The 21,481-nt window shown below is 42.3% G+C and overlaps 1 protein-coding gene across 2 annotated transcripts; it reads left to right on the forward strand.

Moving 5' to 3' along the window:
* Window positions 1-1,148: 1,148 nt before the first annotated feature.
* Window positions 1,149-6,089, forward strand: nfil3 (nuclear factor, interleukin 3 regulated). Of its 2 annotated transcripts, XR_005446824.1 has the most exons (3): window positions 1,149-1,349; window positions 3,288-4,775; window positions 5,261-6,089. XR_005446824.1 is itself a non-coding variant. In XM_038734196.1 (2 exons), the coding sequence occupies exon 2, from the start codon at window positions 3,393-3,395 to the stop codon at window positions 4,635-4,637; it is 1,245 nt and encodes a 414-aa protein (XP_038590124.1). In that variant the 5' UTR covers window positions 1,149-1,349; window positions 3,288-3,392; the 3' UTR covers window positions 4,638-6,089. The 2 variants fall into 2 exon arrangements, 1 of the variants encoding a protein (XP_038590124.1); XM_038734196.1 differs by having other exon boundaries at window positions 3,288-6,089.
* The last annotated feature ends 15,392 nt before the right edge of the window (window positions 6,090-21,481 follow it).

The raw sequence follows: 21,481 nt of genomic DNA on the forward strand, positions 1-21,481 counted from the left end.
GTGACTGATTGCCTTTAATTAACTTTCCCTATTTTGTTATTTTGAACAAGGGGTTAAATTGAGTTCCACTCCATCTGCAGATGTGAAGACTTAAAACATATTGATATATTATTGCATCCCAGCGACCCTGTATGCAGGATAAGCGGTTGACGATGGATGGATGGATATTATTGCATTATCTTTGATGTCAGTTGTGTCACTAATGTTGATAGGGGGCTGAAAACAAGATGTCGAGGTAACAAGTACTAGCCAATCACAGCACAGTAGGGCGGGACTTGTCGCAAAGCTGGTGGGGAAGAAAATAACAGCCCAGAGCCAGGCTCTTCATGTGGGTGAACTGCATGCAGGGTAGATTTAGTAGATATTGGGATGCATTGTATATTGTAGCGGATCTAAGTGAAATTCTTTTCAGACCATTTATACATGTGGTTACTTTTATAAATTGTTATTTTCTTGTATTGCTCTCAGTTAAGCAATTAGGTTAATTTTTCTTTTCACTTTCACAAATCCAAACTTTATCCAAACTCAACAAATCATGTTTTATTTCAAGTATACACACACACACACACACACATATATATATATATATATATATATATATATATATATATATAAATAAATGATAATATAATAATATATACGATATGAGATAGAATATATATATTGAATATATTGTTCATAACATTTTGACTTTAATGAAGAGTTTTTACAGAGTGATGCATTGCTCATTTGAATAAAATAAAGGATCAAAATGTTTCTTCCACCATCAGATATCCATATGACATAATGAAGTTTGTGCAGGTGGTGACAGTTTATTTATGGAATCTTGCCTAGTAGTGTAATTTTTTTTGCATTTTAACTATACTTTAGTATTACTCACTGTTATTAGTAGTAGTAGAAGAGCTGCATACTGCACATTGTGAAGTTATTTGTTTATAAAGGTGCTCGTGTGTACAGCAGTACGGCACGAACATGAAAGATGTGTGGAAGAACCCCCAGCCCCACGCGCGCCGTGGGTGACGACATACATGAGATTTGAGCTCTGTGGTGAACCGAGAGCCATTGGCTGAAGTTGGAAAATTCTGCATTCTGATTGGCTGCAGTGAATGTCATTTAATGTCATGCTTCTAAATACGCAATCCACTTAAGCAGTGACCTACTAACACAGATCCACGAGTCAGAATCCACCTTCAGAGGAGTTCGCCGAGGCAGGAAAACTAGGTAGGCTACTTCCTAACGTGTAGGATTTTATCGAGTTATTCATCAGTTGATGCGACTTCTAAACTTCCTCCATGTGTTTGTTACACTGTGGAAACCAGACCGAACCTTCCAACCAGGCGTAAGAAAAGGTAACGTTACAGTTTTGCAACCCGTAGCCTCACTGCTAGTGTTCCAGACAGTTGTGCGGGTGGTGTTCTGAAAACGGTCGGAGTCCAGCGGCGCACAGCTAGCTTAGATTTGTGTCATGTGTCTGACCTGCGGAGGTTAATCCCAGTTTAAAGTCAGAGGATCCACGTTAGTAACCGAACCAGGCTCAGGTTCTGTGTAACGTTATCATCCCGGTTGGTTGGCCGCTCGCTCGTGCAGAAGGTTAACGTTAACGTTACGAAGGCCTAATGATACGAGCTAGAGTTTATTAATTCAGACCAGGGTGGGAAATAAACTTTTTAAATGTGAACATAAACGCTGACAGATGTATGTTCACACTCAGCAGTGAATCCTGTTGTGTGGAATCTAGCCACTGTGATATGTTCCCAGCGTTTGGCTGCTGCTCATTTCCCATTTTGATTGCGACATAGTGTTGTAACCCAAACTGTGATGTGGCTGGCAGTCGTTATCACAGCCGTGTGGCTGCTGCAGTATTACATAGCTGCAGTTTTAGGACCCCCGCAGCTGCTGTCCGTTATCGTTTCCAACGCAAAGCTTTCTGTAAAGTAACATTACCTGATGAAGTTGGTCGTCACATTGTAACAGCTCTGTCGGGGCGGAGGTAGACCCCACGCTGCTGCCGTCGGGTCGTGAGTAAGCAAGGTAGTGATGTCATGTAGCAGTGAATGGCTACAGTGTTAAACAGCGTTCATTCTGTGGATTCAATAAGATTGAAGGCCCGTGGTGTTGCACACTGGTAAATATTGCATAATGCTGGAGGAGGCAGCGCGGCGCTGCGTTTACTGTGAAACAGACACAATGAAGGAATCTGGGGCAGAACGGCGAGCCCTCCGTTTACCACGGTGTTCCAAATTTACACTTGATGTCATATGATACGCAAAAAGGAGGATCCTGACCCATTGATCTCAGAAAATAGACAAGGAAATCTTTGGAGTGAGTTAATTTGCTGTGGCTGGTATTTCAAATAGTAAAATGGGAATTTCATAGAATTTTGTATTAATTTCGTAAATGTAGACCCAAGCCACTAACAAAGTGCAGACACAAAGTCAGGGGAGAGAGTTATTTGGGACATTTGATCTTTCTTTCTGTAACAGACATCTTTCTGCCGCAGTCATAACTAACATTAGTTATGTGGGAGTTTGTTGGATGACCGTGTCCTGTAGTTCTGTGCCTCTGTGTTTGAGCTTTTGCTGCGCCTCTTGTTCTGATTTCAACAGTTTGTAGTCCTTTCTTACTTCTCTGGATATACAGAGAAGTATGTGAGTTTGGATGCCCAAAACAGACTAAACTGCCTTTTTAACTAGGCTAGCACTCTACTTTAAACCGTTTTTAAAAGAGTAGTAAGTAGTAAGTAGCAGGGGTTACTTCAAAACTATATGCAGATTATATTTAAGATGATAATGAGTTGTAATAATCCACTATTGAAATCATCAAAGTACAAATTAATCAAGATATTGGACTGAAAATACAAAGCATTGTTCTTGTCTTAATATTACACCTTTTTATATTTGTATTTTGTAATATTTGTACCATGTTCCTTGTACTTTTTAAAAAGTGGAATTGGTGATTATTATGTGATTTCAGACTGAAGAAAACAATATTCACTCGTTGTGCCTACCATTCTCAAAATTGTACGATATATATATATTTTTTTAACCTTAACCTTTTTAAGCATCTGAGGAATCATGCTTGACTCAAAATGGAACTAATTCTGTTATGTTCCTTTCTTACATTTTAAGTTCATTTGAACTTGTAATCTCAGCAGTACTGAGACGTGAGATATACAACCAACTATAACCAGATACAAGGGTTAGTGGAAATACATTGCTTTAACTTTATCGTTAACCTGAACTTGACACTGACATCTAAACCACCTTTCACTGTCTGTTATTCCACAGATCTCCTCAACTGAAGTGGATTAATCCAATGTGGCAGTTACTGTATGCATACAAGCAGTATGGTGTACCGGTAAAGACCTGTTAACAGTCACCAGCAGTGATAATATGCAATCAATTAAGCAAGAGGTGGACTCCAATGAGTCCTACAGTGGAGATGATTCCCTGGTCCTGGCTGTCGCCTTACAAGGGGCTAACAGAGACCTGATGGGCCACAAAATCTCTGCAATTCCGTTTAAGGCTAAAGCTACCTGTCGCAGGAAAAGGGAGTTTATCCCAGAGGAGAAGAAAGACAACCTTTATTGGGAGAGGCGCCGCAAAAACAATGAGGCAGCCAAACGGTCCAGGGAGAAGAGACGTATAAATGACATGGTGCTTGAGAACAAGCTGATGGCCCTTGGAGAAGAAAATGCCTCCCTCAAGGCTGAGCTGCTGTCGTTGAAACTGAAGTTTGGCCTGGTGAGCTCGACAGCATATGCTCAAGAAGTCCAAAAGTTATCCAACTCCACCACTGTAAACCCCTACCAAGAGTTTGTTCCACTCAGTGCTGGCCAAGGTTCTTCCAGCAAAGATTTGGAGCCTGTTCACCTGCGCAGCAGCTGCATATCAGTCATCAAGCATTCACCTCACATCCCAGAGACATGTATTGCAACCACAAAGGGTAGCTTTAGTATCTGCCAGACTTCAGACGTCAAGCAAGAACCAGCAGAGAATGGCAGCTATGCACAGGAGAGCAGTAGTCCCTATGAACTCTATAGAAACTACAGGGCCAGTCCATTGTCTGGAGTCTACTCCCAGCCTGCTTCATTCCTGCAGATCACCAGATCATCCAGTAACTCCCCCAGGAGCTCAGATGATGGCGCTGTAAGCAAATCATCAGATGGTGAGGATGAGCAGCAGGTCCCCAAAGGGTTAATATCATATATAGGTGATCCAAAAAGCGTCATTGTCTCCACACACAAAGTGCCAGATGCCAGTTCTTCAGCTTTGCCCCATAAACTGCGGATCAAAGCCAGAACCATCCAAATCAAAGTGGAGGCCATCGACCCTGAATATGAGTCTTCTGGAAAGACCTCCTCTCCCATCAACAATTCAGAGGGAAGATGCTACCAGACCACTCAGGATTTTTCAGCATACACCCAGTCCCCCCCGTGCCCTTTGTCATTACAGGTCACTAACATGCAAGGCTGGATCCACCGGTCTGAGAAAAAGCATAAAAGCAGCACAAAGACACTGCAGAATGGCTGCAAAAGTAGCAGGCTGACCCCGAGCCCCGCCTCAAACAAAGCCGTTGACCTTGTAAAAGAATTGTCCTATGCACACTCAGATGCTGAGGACTTGTATATGAAATAGGGCCTTTCTGACCTCTCTGCCAAAGTGGCCTGTCCGAGGAGACTGATCACAACACAGCCAGGGTCTGTGATAGACAACCAAATGCACCACTGATCATCAAGAGTCATTATCAAAGCCATGTTCCTCTGAATGACCTTGGTATGGTTCACATTTCCACAGTATTTGCTGTTGCATTTTTTGGTTGATATTAGGGGTAAAAATATTTGGATTACTGTAAATTTTTAAATGAAAGGTGTTCAAGTAATGGCATGTGCATAGTTTCATTGAAGGCAGCTTGATCAGGGATTGGAAAAGAAGTAATAGCAACTGAAATTAATAGATGATTGAAAACCGTATTTCTGTGGAGAGCAGCAGAGTGGTGCGAATGACATGACTATTCACTATATGTTCCATGTTTAACAGGTAAACATGTATTAACAGCAAGTTAAAGCAGGAGCAGATAAGAAAACAGGGCAACCCGTTCTCACTCTCAACCAGGCCTGTCACAATAATTACATTATCGACTTATGTATGATACCTCATTTTAGCCAATATTGCCTGTTTACTTGCATGTTATTTTACATGAGAATGAAGATTGCAGCATTTCAGACAGTCGCGCTGTGTCTGTCCTCTTGTTTCCACAGGGCACGGCTGCGTCCGGTGTTATGAGTTTTACATGCCTGTCGAGAATTGCATGCACCTCCAAAAACTGCTTTTAAATGCAATAATATCCTTTTGTGGGCTACATCAATGGTGATAAATGATTGTAAGTATATCTTTTATGAATATTTACAGTTAATATTTGATTACACTTCGTATAAGAAGCATTCCTTATGATTCAGCAAAAATATGTGGTGATAACTGCGGTTGATCAGGGAGCACAACAAATTGTCTGAAATGGATCTTAAGAGGTGGATGCATAATTCGGCAGAACAGATGTTGTAGGCTACCTGCCGAGATTTGCATCCACCTCCTTTTCTCAGCATGAATTAGCGTTACCACCCGCGAGGTGCATGCAATTCTTGGCAAGCATTTAGATTTCAGGATAACACCAGAAGCGGACATCTTGTGTCTGTCTGCAGAACAAATGCAGCGGGTCTGTTTTGTGTGCCAAGCAGCACGGAGCAGATGAACAGGGCAAGAAGTCAAACACAGAAACAGCATAGAGAATCCAGTCAGTTTTCAAAATAAAACCACACATACTGCAGATCTTACATCAACAAGAAACATAATTAAGAGACAAAAGAAAACATTTAACTACATAGCCTACATAACGAAGGTAGAAGCACAAAAATCAAGGACTAATGACCAAATCAATAAAAGTCAGCAAAATCAGTCAGGTTAAAATCTCCACTTTGAAACACATCCAGTGGGATTTGAAGCTGTACTGAGTTGTTTTGGTTGTGTGGATTTATTTATTTAGGAGATTTCTAATTTATGAATATTCTTAAGAATAAAAAATAAGTTGCTCTTTAAAAGGGTGTGCTTCCATTATTATGCTATTATCATTAAATAATTGGCATAAAATGGTCTTAAAATGACAATATTGTTTATCGCAATTATTTCTGGGACACTATCGTCCAACAGAAGTAGCTATCGGGACTCCCAAGTCGCCACAGACGGACACAAGACTTCATGGTGTCACCTTTTAATGCAATGGGAGGCCTTTTAAGGTCATTGTTTAACTCTACAAGTAGGCCTAGTTTAAATAAGTGTTTCACCCAGTGCTGGTTTCCCATGTGAAACAAATGTGGTTAATGTTGATTCTTTTTTGCTTATGTAACTTAAGATATTTAACAGCATACTTATTTTAACCCAAACCATGATCTTTGACTCGACCTAACCAAGACGTTTTTGTGCATAAACCTAACCAAACTACCATTTCACATTAATGTGCCGTTTCACAATGTTAATTGCATGTTTTTGTTTCTAAGACTAGCCAGATGTTGGATATTTGTTATTACTAACTTGACTGTCGAGCCCGGCAAAATTATGCTAAAGGGGTAACTAGTGCGTTAAAAAGCAATGCTTGAGGTGTCTGTGACGAGTTGAGAGTGAGAATGTGTTGAACAGGGAACTTTTTAATAAAATATAATCAACTATAGTTATAAAACAATTTGTGCTCACTGCAGTAGAGGTAGCCCAAATAAAGGATTTGTGGGTACTATTTGAGAATTTACAGTTAATTGTTAATCACTAATGTGTCACAGACATCATTGATGAGGACATTATGTGTGAAGCTTTTATTTTAATTTTTCCAAATGAATCATGACTCTTGTCTGTATATACCTGTCACTGAACACTGTTGTGCTTTGATTTAATGGAGCTGGAAAAGGCCCCAGATATTAACGACCAGCTCCAGTCTGCCCTGCTGCCGCTATCATTACAGGTTTGGTTGGGTGGCACTTTAGCAAATGTTGCCAAAGGTCTGCAGTCTGGCCATTCTTTGCCTTAAAACTGAAATCTGTAATGTATTGAATTTAGTGTGGTTTTTTAATCCATTTGTATGTTGGTGCTCTGCTTTAGAGGAATGCTCGGTAATGCTTTATTTTATGGGTTTATAATAAATAAATAAATGTAAAAAAAAATAATTATATATATATATATATATATATATATATATATATATATATATATATATAATAATTTTTTTTTAATAAATTCCAAGACATTTCCTGGATTTAATTATGTTAGTGTACTAATTAGAGGAAAATATGTTTAATTGTTACACTTCCAATTACTCATTAAAATATACAGCTAATGTAAACACAGCATGTCAGCTATACATGCAGAAGTATGAGTTTGTCCATAGATGCACTTACACAAAGAATACATTTTTCAATAATGAATGAGACTTTGGGCATTCTTATTTTCCCTATAATTAATATCAAATTACAAATTATTTTCAGGAAGCTTTCTAAGAATCTATTAGAATATTATGGACCATAAAATGCAGCATTTCTGTTCTCTCCTGGCCTTGGTTGACTATGTTCATGCTTACCTTCATCACTTAAGTAATCAATACTGGATTCTTGTATATGTTGCAGTCAGTGACATTGTCACTGCATTCCAGCAGTGAGTTGAAACGCCTTCACAGACACCACACTACATACTCCCTTGTCTCTGCTGTAGTTTAAAAGAGCAGAAAGTTCCATATTTTTGATTACCTAAGTTTAGCGTAACTTTATAGACATTGCTTCTGTTTTTGTTTTGTAGCAGATTTTTGTTGATTATTTAAACCTTCCAGGCTGCTGATTAAACCAAGAATGTGACACTGACTGGATGGTGATTGCCATCTGATGTTACTGAAGAGTGTAACTGGATTTTATAAAGCACTGACATATTCTTCCACATTATACCCTTACAGTTCTTGTAATCGTAATATTAAATGTTAAATCCAGAACTGGCAGGGTTTCATCAAATTAATCTCTCCTAGTTATTTGGGGTAATAATATCATACCTTGTGACCTTCTCTGGTTTTCAATGTAAAACTGCTGACTGCCCTAGTTGATATGTCAAATAATCATTTCAGAAGAATGGTTTGTGCATTTGTTGTCATGGATTGGAATATCTCTATAATTATGGTGATAACTATTTGCCTAGCAGCCTGAAGTCCAGCTATTTGTATCTGAACACATTTCTCAAGATGTATTGTAATGGTGAGGGTTTTTTAAATAATAAATTTACTGTCACTGAATCATGTATTTCAGTTTTTATTTTTACAGACACACCATTTCTACAAAAATAAACTACCTTAAGATAGTGTTGTGTCCTCACAGAAAAATTGCTTTTCATTGCATCTCACATCTCCACGCTGGTGAAGAAAGCTCAGAAACGACTGTATTTCCCACATTCCCACACCAAGTTCTTTTCAGCTTTTACTGCTGAAACCAGAGAAGAGTCCCCTCAGCCAGCTGTCCTGAGTTTCTCTGCAGTAACAAGTTCCCAACAGCCTCAGGACAGCAACACCAACTCAAGCAGACCAAACCAAATTATCAACAAGCAGAAAGAAAAATATATTGAATACTGGAAAGAAACAACCAAAACACAAAGTAAATTACAATGTTATCTGACCCTAAAAAGAGAATTCACACTGGCAAATTGCCTGAGTACAATAAAATGTCCCAAACTAAGAAAAATGTTGACAACATCCAGACTGAGCTGCACTTTCTAAATGCCCTAAATACAAAACACTAAGAGAAAAACACTTTGCAAATATACCCCGAATTCAAATTCATACCAGACACACAGAAACTCCCCTATTTACTGGGAGAAATGCCCAAATGTGAAATAATTGCTGCAAAATATCTCATCATGCCATGAACTGATGACAACCAGTGGAATCTTAGACTGATAAATAATTGTACAAATTTTCAAATTATTATTATATTGATTGTTTGATATTTTAGTAATTGTTGTGTTTTTAAATCTCACATTTGATACTGATATTTTTCTTTTTTTTAATGAACTAATTTATTTAAAAATAATTCTCTGTTAATATACACACACATGTTTACAGATTTATCTATTTATCTATTTATTTTAATTTTTATATATTATTATAATAACACACACTACACTGTGTCATTTACTTAGTTTTTTTTTTTTTTTTTTTTAACACACAAACACGCTTACAGTTTTTTTTATTTTAAACCATATATATTTAAACCATAAATATATTATTTTCATTTTCTAACACACACATGCTTATTGTTTTACTTATTTTAAATATTTATTTTTACAGAATGTTTATATTTTATTTAATTTTTTATTGTTATTATTTTATTTTGTATTAACACATACAAATACAACTTTTGCTGTTTTATTTCCTTATCTAATAAAATGTATGAAATTAATTGTCCTTATGTACTTTATATGTGTCTCACAACCACAGTTCCAGAGCCAGAAACACCTGCAGAAAGTGAGTAACACGGGAACAGCTGATTGTTGAAGCAGGGTAAGTGCATCCCGAGTAAAGCCCAACAGGACTCTTTCATCCACCCATATTTTCATCATCTCAAAAATCATTGTTTACTGTATGAATCAAATAGCAACCAATGTGAATTAGAGAAAAGTAACAGGCTAATTTCCATCAGAAGGAAGCCATGCTCTGTTCATTCTGTTAACATGCTAGAATCAATCCGGAAATCACATGACTGATGTAAATGCTCTGTACTTGTATAGCGCCTTTCTAGTCTTTTTGACCACTCAAAGCGCTTTTACACTACATCTGCATTCACCATTCACACTCATTCATACACTGCCGGAACAGCTGGCAATTCGGGGTTCAGTATCTTGCCCAAGGACACTTCGACACACAGCCTGGAGGAGCCGGGATTGAATGCCAACCTTCCAATTAACGGCCAACCCGCTCTACCGCCTGAGCCACAGTCGCCCCAAACACCAACTCAAGCATCTACATTTGCTCTGCAGAGACTAAATACGCTTTTAATATGCTTTAAATACAATGTTAATTGAAAATTACACTTGCTGGTGTAACAACTGGCTTGTTATAGGGCGATGCAGGCTGCTTTCCAACACGGCGTGTCAGTCTATGCGCTCACTGGATTTACATTTGTTCAACAATAAAGCCTTGAACTGATAAGGTATTTACCTGATTTTTTTAAATATCTGTCCAGCTCATTAATAGGCTATCTGTCACAAGTGTCCTTCTCTTTGTACCACAAAGGAGACCATGGCTCTTCTGCGTAACCGCAAGCAATGACAGCTCATTTTGGTTAATGAAGCAAAATGCAGATAACAGACTAGTTAAGTTATGAAGGTATGAATGGCAAATGTAAGTTAAAATAAGATTAATGGGCCAAAGAAAATACACAAGCAAAGAGTTAAAGTACAGTTTTAAACAAGAAATGTGAAAAGTTGCCAACAACTTTTTTTTAAATTTAATTTTAATTAACTTTTCTTTATTACATACAATTCAACATACAAAAAATCTGAGGGCAGGACATCCAAATTTCCAATATATTTTTAGATTTTAAGATAATTTCTTCTGTTCTGTTAAATTATGTAACCCAAACAGCAAAACATGGAAATATAATGATACAGATGTAACATTTAGACAGAAATATTAAATTTAATGCAAATTTTCTAAATGATGAACATTGTTGTAATATGATAAGAAAAACATTTTCTTCAGTGAAGGCAAATGAGGAAATTGGTTCTTATGGAAAGAAGTGGGAATTTATCAAATATAAAGTAAGAGAATATTCAATTGATTATGGTAAAAGAATGAGAAAGAAGCAAAAATTTAAAAAACTACTGATAAATGACATCAATGAGTGTTGTAAAAGCAATGGGTTATTGGATATAAACAAGAAGAAGAACTAGTTAGGTTACAAGCTAAATTAGTTGAATTATATCTGAATAAAGCAAAAGGAGTACATATAAGATCCAGAGCAAGACGGCTAGAAGATGGTAAAAAAAATAGTTCTTATTTTAGTAGATTGGAATGTTAATACAGTTGTGACCAAACACACATAAATAGCAAATGAAATATATACGTTTTTAGAAGCAAATTCAGAAAAAAAATACATACATATACATAAAAATAGTACTGAAAGACTTTCAAGAGTTGACACTGTTAAGGTTCGAAATAGATTTTTTATAATTTTTGTTGTTTCCTAAAATGAAAGTTCATTTGAAAACAATGATTATCCATGTAATGAATTCTTAAGAGTAAGATTTAATTTGGATTGTAATGTTTGTACATTTTGTCAGACTGATAATGAACATCTTTTCTACAGCTGTAATGTAGTTAAGTTGTTGTGGCACAGAATATTTGATTGGTTAGGTACAAAGAATGTAACACCTGTGTTTGATTACCATAAGGTAAAGTTTGGCTGTTTTATGGAAAACAAAGATATTGAGTTCTTATCTTCATCGTAGCAAAGTTTTATATTATATAAGTGTAGATTTTGCTGCCCAAACTGTTTAATGCATTTATTAATGATTTGAAGATTTTTTTTTCGGTCATTGAAAATGCAGGAAAACAATAATGCCTTAAGATTCTCTGAGTTACTTTCATTTTATTTTGATTGAATCCCCTTAATTTATGTTATTTTATTTTTATTGATTTATATATTTTTATTTATTTATTTTGCCTATTTATTTAGTTTTGCTAATTTATTTTTGGTTGCATGCTGCTTAGTTGTACTTTAACGTTAGGTCTATGTAACGTTACAATGACGCCTGTTTGTTTATTGAAGATGCAAATAAAGTGGTTAAAAAAACAAAACAAAAAACAAAAAACAATTACATGTGCTGCAATTGTCTCATGTGATGCTGCTCAGCCAATCAAATCTGTGCATTCCGATTAGCACTCCGAGTCGAGTCTGCGTGATTCACTAGAGACGTTTTGGAAACACAAATTGAGGAGATGAAAGAAAAAAGACATTTCACATGGCTTTTAATCAAGAATGTAGAGATTCTGACATGTATATTCTTCCCTGGGGCAGACCAAAATATCTCATAGATCTCCAATCCTAGCTGGCAGGACTAGAGCTAGAGCTCACATTTCTGAACAAGAGGAATTAGAAAAGTAAGAGGGAATGAAAGAGAAGAGGAGGCATTACAACTGTTTATTTGTTAAGATGTGTTGAGTGTTTATGATAAAATAGTGTTGTGGTGGCAGCCCAGCTGACGGTGAGTGTCCTGGTTTTTTCTCCATTTAATCAGTTTTTCTGCCTTTTACTTGTTTCCCCTTCGAGGGAACTCGAACTGCGTCGGTTACGACACTATGGGACACTCAGGTCTGAACGTGAATGAAATCACTCCAATCTGGCTTGTTGCTAGAACGGTAAGGTGTGACGGAATAACCGGAGGAGTATAAAGCACACCTGTACACACTCATCATTAGCTTTTTTCTATTCAGCAGGCACTCTGTATGTTGTTTGAAGAAAGCTCCAGTCCTACAAGCAGTATGTCTTACCTGAAGAAGAAGTCTACCAGCATGTCCGGCAATCAGATGTACAGAAGGTGTGTTGTTTTCTTGCATCACGGATGTACCGCTGAGGCGGCCCGGCGGCTTCACTCATGGGTTCACAGCGTGATCTGTCGGAGGATTTCGGGACGGCTGAGGCTTTTTCCCGACCGTCATCCGCTGGCTCTGACGCTTCCTTTCCTCGTTCGGGAGCCCGTTCTCGGCTTCTCCCGCTCGCGGTTTGGATCCGGAGACGCTGCAGCAATCCGACTCCGAGGAGGCGGACGTGCTCAGCGTAGTGGACGATGACTTCCGGGTGTCGGGGCGGCGTCATCTGGCGGCGCCCGACAATGACGTGCTGCTGGAGGTGGTGACTAGAGCCGTGGCTAAGCTCAACATCAACTGGCCACAGGAGGAGAAGACACCACAGGCTAGTGGTAAGCTTGATGAAAGGTTTCTTAAGCACCACACGCCACCTCCACGCCGGTCTCTGCCATTCTTTTCTGATTTACATGATGAACTGAGTAATCATGGGGCAGACCCTTCTCTACATGGCTTTCCACACCCCGATCACTGAATTACAGTAATGTGATGGGGGTTAGGGACCGTGGTTATGGGAGGATGCCTCGGGTAGAGGATGCGCTTGCGAGCTATCTCTCCCCTCGACTTGCGTCCTCCCTGGAAAAGCCGGCGTTACCATCCAAACCATGTCGACCTGCTACAGGAGATAGTTCAGATGGTCCCTCTGAGGAAAATCTGGCGGAGCTTCGCAGAACCACGGAGCGTTAGACGCAGGGCGAAGCGTTCCGCCAGTACCTCCCTCGCCAGTCTGGACCCAAGGCAGCTGATGCTGCCAGGCGTAGGTCCCTTCCCTTTATGAGCTCCTACGGAGAGGAGAGGAAGCAGAGTGTCGCTTCTCGGGGGCCCCCCCGAGGAGCTGGGGCAGCGAGACGGCGCTCTCACCCTCAGCCGTCTGAGAGACGCGATCTGAGGACCGTCATCCAGTCACGATGGAGCTCAGGGAAGACCGCACCCCCCCACCCCCCCGGAGGCCTACCGAGGTCCCCTCCGCCGTGGCAACAGGTGATGTTATCCCGCCGTTTACACGTTCAGGACACACCTGCCACCATCGAGTCCACGCTGTACTGCCTGCCCCGAAGGTCTGCAGTCAGGCGGTGTCCCGACTCACTCACCGTGGATCTTCGGCGGCTCCCCCCTGCCATTCTGGGGCTTCAGGGGTCCACCAGAAGATCACACGAGACACCGACCACCAGCCCCGAGGGGCTGGTTCTGTTGGCAGACTTTGCAGAGGCTTGGCGGAGCCTGACGAACATTTCTCCGTGGGTCCTGCGCACTGCCATAGATGGGTATCGACTACAGTTCAAAACCCGCCCTCCAAATTCAACAGAAGAGAGGGGGTGGTTTGGACTGTGGTCCGCCCGGAGCAAGGTCCGGTGTTGGGACAGGAAGTTCGTACTCTGCTGAGGAAAGGGGCCGTGGAACGTGTCTCCCCCCCAGACAGAGACGCCGGTTCTACAGCCGGTACTTCATAGTCCCCAAGAAGGACGGAGGGCTGCGTGCCCTATTTTGGATCTGCGGGTTCTAACCGGTCTCTGAGGAGATTCAGGTTCAAGATGCTCATCATCCCCGCCATCGTGACGCACATCCAATCTGAGGATTGGTTCGTCACGATAGATCTAAAGGACGCCTGTATCCAGGTCTCCATCCGTCCTTCTCACAGGAAGTTCCTGAGGTTTGCCTTTGGGGGTGTGGCTTACCAGTATCGGTATCGGTTCTTCCATTCGGCCTGGCACTTCCCCTCGCACATTCACCTAGTGTATGGATGCAGCACTGGCCCCGCTGAGGCTCCAGGGCATCCGGATTTCAACTTCATCGACGACTGGCTCATCCTAGCCCAGTCTCGAGAGTTGGCGGTTCGGCATCGAGATGTCGTTCTGGCTCATCTGCGGTGTTTAGGGCTGAGGCTCAACGCAAAGAAGAGCGAGCTGGCGCCCACCCAACGGACTACGTTCCTAGGGGTTGTGTGGGATTCGACAACGATGCGGGCACAATTGTCTCCGGCACGTGTCGACACCATATTGGCTACCGTGAAAGTGGTGAAGTTAGGCCACGCCATCACTATGAACGAGTGTTGGGTCTCCTGGCGGCTGCGTCCAGTGTAATACCATCTGGACTGCTGCACATGAGACCCCTGCAGTGGTGGCTAAGGAACAAGGGTTTTTCCCCGAGGGGAAATCCTCTCCGTCTGATTTGGGTTATGCGCAAGTGTCTTCGTTCCCTATCAGTTTGGAAGGAAACTTGGTTCCTGTCCCAGGGGCCCGTGCTGGGAGGGTCTTGTCGCCGGCTGGTTATTTCGACAGACGCCTCCCTCACGGGCTGGGGCGCGGTCATGGACGGCCGCTTTGCAAGGGGATCCTGGCAGGTGCATCAATCCTAGTGGCATATCAACTGTCTCGAGATGTTGGCGGTGTTCCAGGCTCTAAGGAGTTTCCTGCCCGATCTCCAAGGTCACCACGTCCTGGTTCGTTCCGAAGAGAACAACACAGCGGTGGTGGCCTATCTGAATCACCAGGGCGGTCTGCGCTCGCGCCCTCTGGACAGACTGGCGCGTCAGATCCTCCTGTGGTCCCAGCAGAGGTTACTATCGCTCAGGGCGATGTATCTCCCGGGGACGCAGAATCAGGGAGCAGACCTGCTGTCGAGGCAGGGGCTGAGGCCCGGGGAATGGAGACTTCACCCCGAAGTGGTGGAGCTCTTGTGCGAAGAGTTCGGCCCCATAGACTTTCAATTCAATTCAATTTTATTTATATAGCGCCAAATCACAACAACAGTTATCTCACAGCGCTTTTCATAAAAGAGCAGGTCTAGACCGTACTCTGTGATGTTATTTACAGAAGCCCAACAGTTCCCACCAAGAGCAAGCACTAGGCGACAGAGGCAGAAACCTCGAGCAGAACCATGGCTCAGAGTGGGCGGCCATCTGCCTCGACCGGTTGGGGTGAGAGAGAGAGAGAGAGATGTAAGGAGAGAGAGATGTAAGGAGAGAGAGAGAGGGGAGGGAGGCAGCCTACACAATATACACACAGAGGTACACACAGTGAAGGTAATGTTGCTATAGACCAAATGAAAAATGGTACAGATATTTATAATAGTGTTAATGGTAACCATCGTAATGTTAATGATTATAATAACAATAATAACAATAAGACTAGCAACAATAGTCGTTGTAGCAGAGGGTGTCGAGCAGGAACACGGGGGCAGCAGGTGACCCACAGCCACAGCTCCAGACTCCACAGCTCCAGAGCCAGAAAACCTGCAGGAAGTGATAGGAGGAGAGAGAGAGAGACGAGAAAGCACAAGACTACCAGAAAGGGGAGAAGTTGTGTTAGTAACATGCAATAATGGGATAAGGTTGCATACAGAGGGAGAGAAAGTAGAGGAGAGAGGAGCTCAGTGCATCATGGGAAATCCCCCGGCAGTCTAGGCCTATAGCAGCATAACTAAGGGATGGTTCAGGACTACCTGAGCCAGCCCTAACTATAAGCTTTATCAAAGAGGAAAGTCTTAAGCCTACTCTTAAATGTGGAGATGGTGTCTGCCTCCTGAACCCAAACTGGAACCTGGTTCCACAGGAGAGGAGCTTGATAGCTGAACGCTCTGGCTCCTAGTCTACTTTTGGAGACTCTAGGAACCACAAGTAACCCTGCATTCTGGGAGCGCAGTGCTCTGGTGGGGTAGTAAGGTACTATGAGCTCTTTAAGATAAGATGGTGCCTGACCATTAAGAGCTTTGTAGGTAAGAAGAATGATTTTAAATTATATTCTGGATTTTACTGGAAGCCAATGCAAAGAAGCTAAAACAGGAGAAATGTGATCTCTTTTCCTGGTTCCTGTCAGAACACGTGCTGCAGCATTCTGGATCAGCTGAAGAGTCTTAATGGACTTTTTCGAGCAGCCTGATAATAAGGAATTGCAGTAATCCAGCCTAGAAGTAACAAATGCATGGACTAGTTTTTCTGCATCATTTTTAGACAGGATGTTCCTGATTTTCGCAATATTACGTAGGTGAAAAAAGGCGGTCCTTGAAATTTGCTTAATGTGAGACTTAAACGACATGTCCTGATCAAAGATAACTCCAAGATTCCTCACAGTGGTGCTGGAGGCCAAGGTGATGCCATCCAGGGAAACTATATCTTTAGATAATGCGTCACGGAGGTGCTTAGGCCCCAGAGCAATAACTTCAGTTTTATCTGAGTTTAACATGAGAAAATTACAGGTCATCCAGGTTTTAACATCCTGAAGGCACATTTGAAGTTTAGCTAACTGATGAGTTTCATCTGGCTTGATCGATAGATATAACTGAGTATCATCTGCATAACAATGAAAGCTTATGGAATGTTTCCTGATAATATTGCCTAAAGGAAGCATATATAAAGTGAAGAGGATTGGTCCAAGGACAGATCCTTGAGGAACTCCATGAGTAACTTTGGCGTGCATGGAGGACTCATCGTTAACATGTACAAACTGAAATCGATCTGATAAATAGGACTTAAACCAGCTTAGAGCGGTTCCTTTAATGCCAATGAAATATTCCAGTCTCTGCAATAGGATCTGATGGTCAATGGTATCAAATGCAGCACTAAGATATAATAAAACCAGTACAGAGACAAGTCCTTTGTCTGATGCAATAAGGAGGTCATTAGTAATTTTCACCAGTGCTGTCTCTGTGCTATGATGAGCTCTAAATCCTGACTGAAAATCCTCAAATAAACTATTGCTCTGTAGAAAGTCACACAGCTGTTTAGCAACTGCTTTCTCCAGAACCTTAGAGAGAAATGGAAGGTTAGATATAGGTCTATAGTTGGCTAAAACATCCGGATCAAGTTTGGGCTTTTTCAGAAGAGGTTTAATTACAGCTACTTTAAAGTACTGTGGTACATAGCCTGTTGATAAAGATAGATTGATCATATCTAGTATAGAGGTGCTGACTAAGGGTAGAACATCTTTAAGCACCTAGTCGGGATGGGGTCTAAGAGGCAGGTTGATGGTTTAGATGAAGAAATTATTGAAGTTAGTTGGTAAAGATTGAGGGAAGCAAAACAGTCTAAACATGTATCTGGTTCTACAGCTGTTTCTAAGGTTCCTGAGTTAAGACATAAGTCGGTGCCAATTGAGGGCAGGTCTTGGTGAATTTTGTCTCTAATAGCTAGAATTTTATCATTAAAGAAGCTCATGAAATCGTAACTACTGAGAGCTATGGGAATACTTGGCTCAATAGAGCTGTGACTCTCTGTCAGCCTGGCTACAGTGCTGAAAAGAAACCTGGGGTTGTTCCTATTTTCCTCTATTAATGACGAGTAGTACGCTGCTCTGGCATTACGGAGGGCCTTCCTATAAGTTTTAAGACTATCTTGCCAATTAAACGAGAATTTTCCACTTTGGTAGAATGCCAATTCCTCTCAAGTTTCCGTGATATTTGCTTTAATTTGCGAGTTTCAGTATTATACCATGGAGCTAACCGTCTTTGTTTTAGTATTTTCTTTTTTAGAGGGGCTACAGAGTCGAGTGTCATTCGCAGCGAGCCTGCAGCACTATCAACAAGATGATCGATTTGGGAGGGACTGAAATTAGCATAGGAGTCCTCCGTTACTTTGTGACTAGATAATGTATTTAGAGCTGATGGAATCGCATCCTTAAATTTAGCTATGGCACTATCAGACAGACATCTTGTATAGAAATTTTTGCCCAATGGCGAGTAGTTCAGCAATACAAACTCAAAAGTTATCAAACAGTGGTCGGATAAAGAGGGATTCTGTGGGAACACCACTAAATGTTCAATTTCAATACCATACACCAAAACAAGGTCGAGGGTGTGGTTAAAACAGTGAGTCGGTTCATGAACACTCTGAGAGAAGCCGATGGAATCTAACAGAGAGATAAACGCAGTACTGAAGCTGTCATTCTCAACGTCCACATGAATATTAAAGTCCCCTACAATAATAACTTTGTCCGTTTTAAGGACTAAAGTTGACAAAAACTCTGCAAATTCAGATAAGAATTCAGAATACGGGCCAGGTGCTCGGTACACTATAACAAAAAGAATTGGTTGCAGTGATTTCCAACTTGAGTGCGAAAGACTAAGAACAAGACTTTCAAATGAGTTATAGTTTAGTTTAGGTTTAGAGCTGATTAGTAGGCTAGAGTCGAAGATAGCTGCAACTCCACCTCCTCGGCCTGTGCCTCGAGGAATGTGAGTATTAATATGACTGGGAGGGGTGGATTCATTTAGGCTAACATATTCTCCATCACCCAGCCAGGTTTCAGTAAGACCAAATAAATCAATATCATAATCTGATATTAGTTCATTTACTAGTACACCTTTAGAAGAGAGAGATCTGATGTTTAAGAGTCCACATTTAACTCTCCTATTCGTTTGCACTATTGCTCTTGTGGTTTTAATTTTTATGAGGTTTTTATGCACAGCTCCTCTTCTGTTTACCTTTTTAAATAATTTCGATGGTCGGGGGGCAGACACCGTCACTATAGGATTTTCACTAAGTAACTCCTGAAATGGAGGAGCAGAGAAGTGTGTTAGACTGCGACTCTGCGTAGGGTTTTGGGTGGGTAACTGCTGAAAAAGAAGGGCAGAGAAGTGTGTTAAACTGCGACTCTGCCTCCTGGTCTCAACTCTGGGTTGTCATGGATTTGGTCCACTAATAAACTTGGCCAGATTTCTAGAAATGAGAGCTGCTCCTTCCCAAGTGGGATGGATGCCGTCTCTCCGGATCAGACCAGGTCTTCCCCAGAAAGTCTGCCAATGATCAACAAAGCCCACATCGTTTGCTGGACACCACCTCGACATGCGGCTATACATGTCATCACTGGTCAGATTTGGCAGGGGTCCAGAGAAAACTACGGTGTCCGACATTGTTTTTGCATATGTACACACCGACTCAACATTAATCTTAGTGACCTCCGATTGGCGTAACCGGGAGTCATTACCGCCGACGTGAATAACAATCTTACTGTATTTACGTTTATCCTTAGCCAGCAGTTTCAAATAAGACTCAATGTCGCCCGCTCTGGCCCCAGGGATGCACTTAACTATGGCCGCTGGCTTCGCTAAATTCACATTTCTCAAAATGGAGCTGCCAATGATCAGAGTTGGTTTCTCAGCGGGTGTGTCGCTGAGTGGGGAAAATCTGTTAGAAACGTGAACAGGTTGATGATGCCCCGTGGACTTTGAATGCTTACGACTATTCCTCCTTCGGACAGTCACCCAGCCCCCCTTTCCTGGCTGCACAGGGGATGCCGGAGGACGGCTACTAGAGGCTAACTCAGGCCGTTCCGCACCGACTACCGGGGACTGGCTAGCTACAGTAGCTAAAGACTGATCTACCAAGGTGCGGAGCCGGACTTCTAAGTCACTGAGCCTCGCCTCCATGTCTATAAATAAACTACACTTATTACATGTACCATTACCGCTAAAGGAGGCAGAGGAGTAACTAAACATCTGACACACCGAGCAGGAGAAAGTAGGAGAGAGAGAGGGAGAAGGAGAAGCCATCGCTAGCTGCTAAGCTAAAGTCGCTAACGGCTAAGCTAAATTACTGTAGCGTCAGTTACCAAAACTTTAGAACAACTATGGGATTGAACAGCAGTCACTAAAAGATGGAAAGAACTGTGAGTGCTTAGGCAAAATTACTGTAAAAAATAAGTGTTTAGCGAACAGTTGGCCGCTGTAATCAAACAAATGTAACTGTTATTTAGCGAGAGCAACAACACGGTACCAACACACAAGCACCGGAAACGGAAATGAGTCGACACGCTTACCGCAGTACGTCAGCAGTACGTCGACAGAGAACCACGGCAGAAGACAAAACATCAGACAGTGGTGTAGGACTTGGATCTGTTTGTGTCTCAAGAGACTACGCACTGCCCGCTATGGTTTCTCTCATTCCTCCAGCCCCGTTGGGTCTGGACGCCATGGTACATTCGTGGCCGAGGCTATGTCTGTACGCTTTTCCCCCAATCGCTCTGCTCCCGGGGTTCTGGAGCGGGTCCGCCAGGACAATGTCGGCCTACTGCTCATAGCCCCGTTCTCGGACATCATGTCGCTCCTGGACGGCCCGCCGTGGCGGGTCCCTCTGAGGAGAGACCTGCTGTCCCCGGGTTCTTCACCCTTGCCCCGCCATATGGCGACTGTGGGTCTGGCCCCTGAGGGGGCACAGTACCTAGAGGCGGGTCTAACAGCCGGAGCAGTCGAGACCCTCCTGAGCTCCAGGGCCCTGTCCACACGGAGGATGTACGGCCTGAAGTGGAGTGTTTTCTCCACTTGGTGTAGGGAGCGGTTGGTGGACCCTGTTACCTGCCCGGTGGTTCAGGTACTTGAGTTCCTCCAGGACCGGTTCTCTGCTGGTCCCCGCAAAGCCTGGAGTTTGCCCCGGGGAATATTAGGGCTATCCTGCACCCTCGTTCAGGATACATCCCTAAAGTGCCTTCTTGTGCGGCAGGGTCCACAGTGCTGCAGGCATTTCATCCTCCACCTCATGTGACGGCAGACTTTATCTGCTATGCCCTGTCAGAGCACTGAGTATTTACACTCTGAGGTCCTCCCGTTGGAGGAAGGCTGACCAGCTGCTAGTGTGTTTTGGGTCTCCCAGGGCCGGGCTCCCTGCATCCAAACATACTATTAGCAACTGGATTGTTCAGACTATTTCCCTGGCCTATCAGGTGCGCCGTTTGCCTTCACCTGTGGCTGTGAGGGCTCATTCTACCAGAGGCATGGCGGCCTCTCGAGCCCTCCTTTCCGGGGCCTCTTTGCAGGATGTTTGTTTAGCAGCTGGCTGGGCCACTCCGCACACATTCATTCGGTTTTACAGTCTTGACCTTCCTTCGGCACCTGG

Source organism: Micropterus salmoides, unplaced genomic scaffold (assembly GCF_014851395.1).
Source record: "Micropterus salmoides isolate LMB-PRFRI ecotype aquatic unplaced genomic scaffold, ASM1485139v1 Ms_hic_scaffold_20, whole genome shotgun sequence".
Classification (NCBI taxonomy): Eukaryota; Metazoa; Chordata; class Actinopteri; order Centrarchiformes; family Centrarchidae; genus Micropterus; species Micropterus salmoides.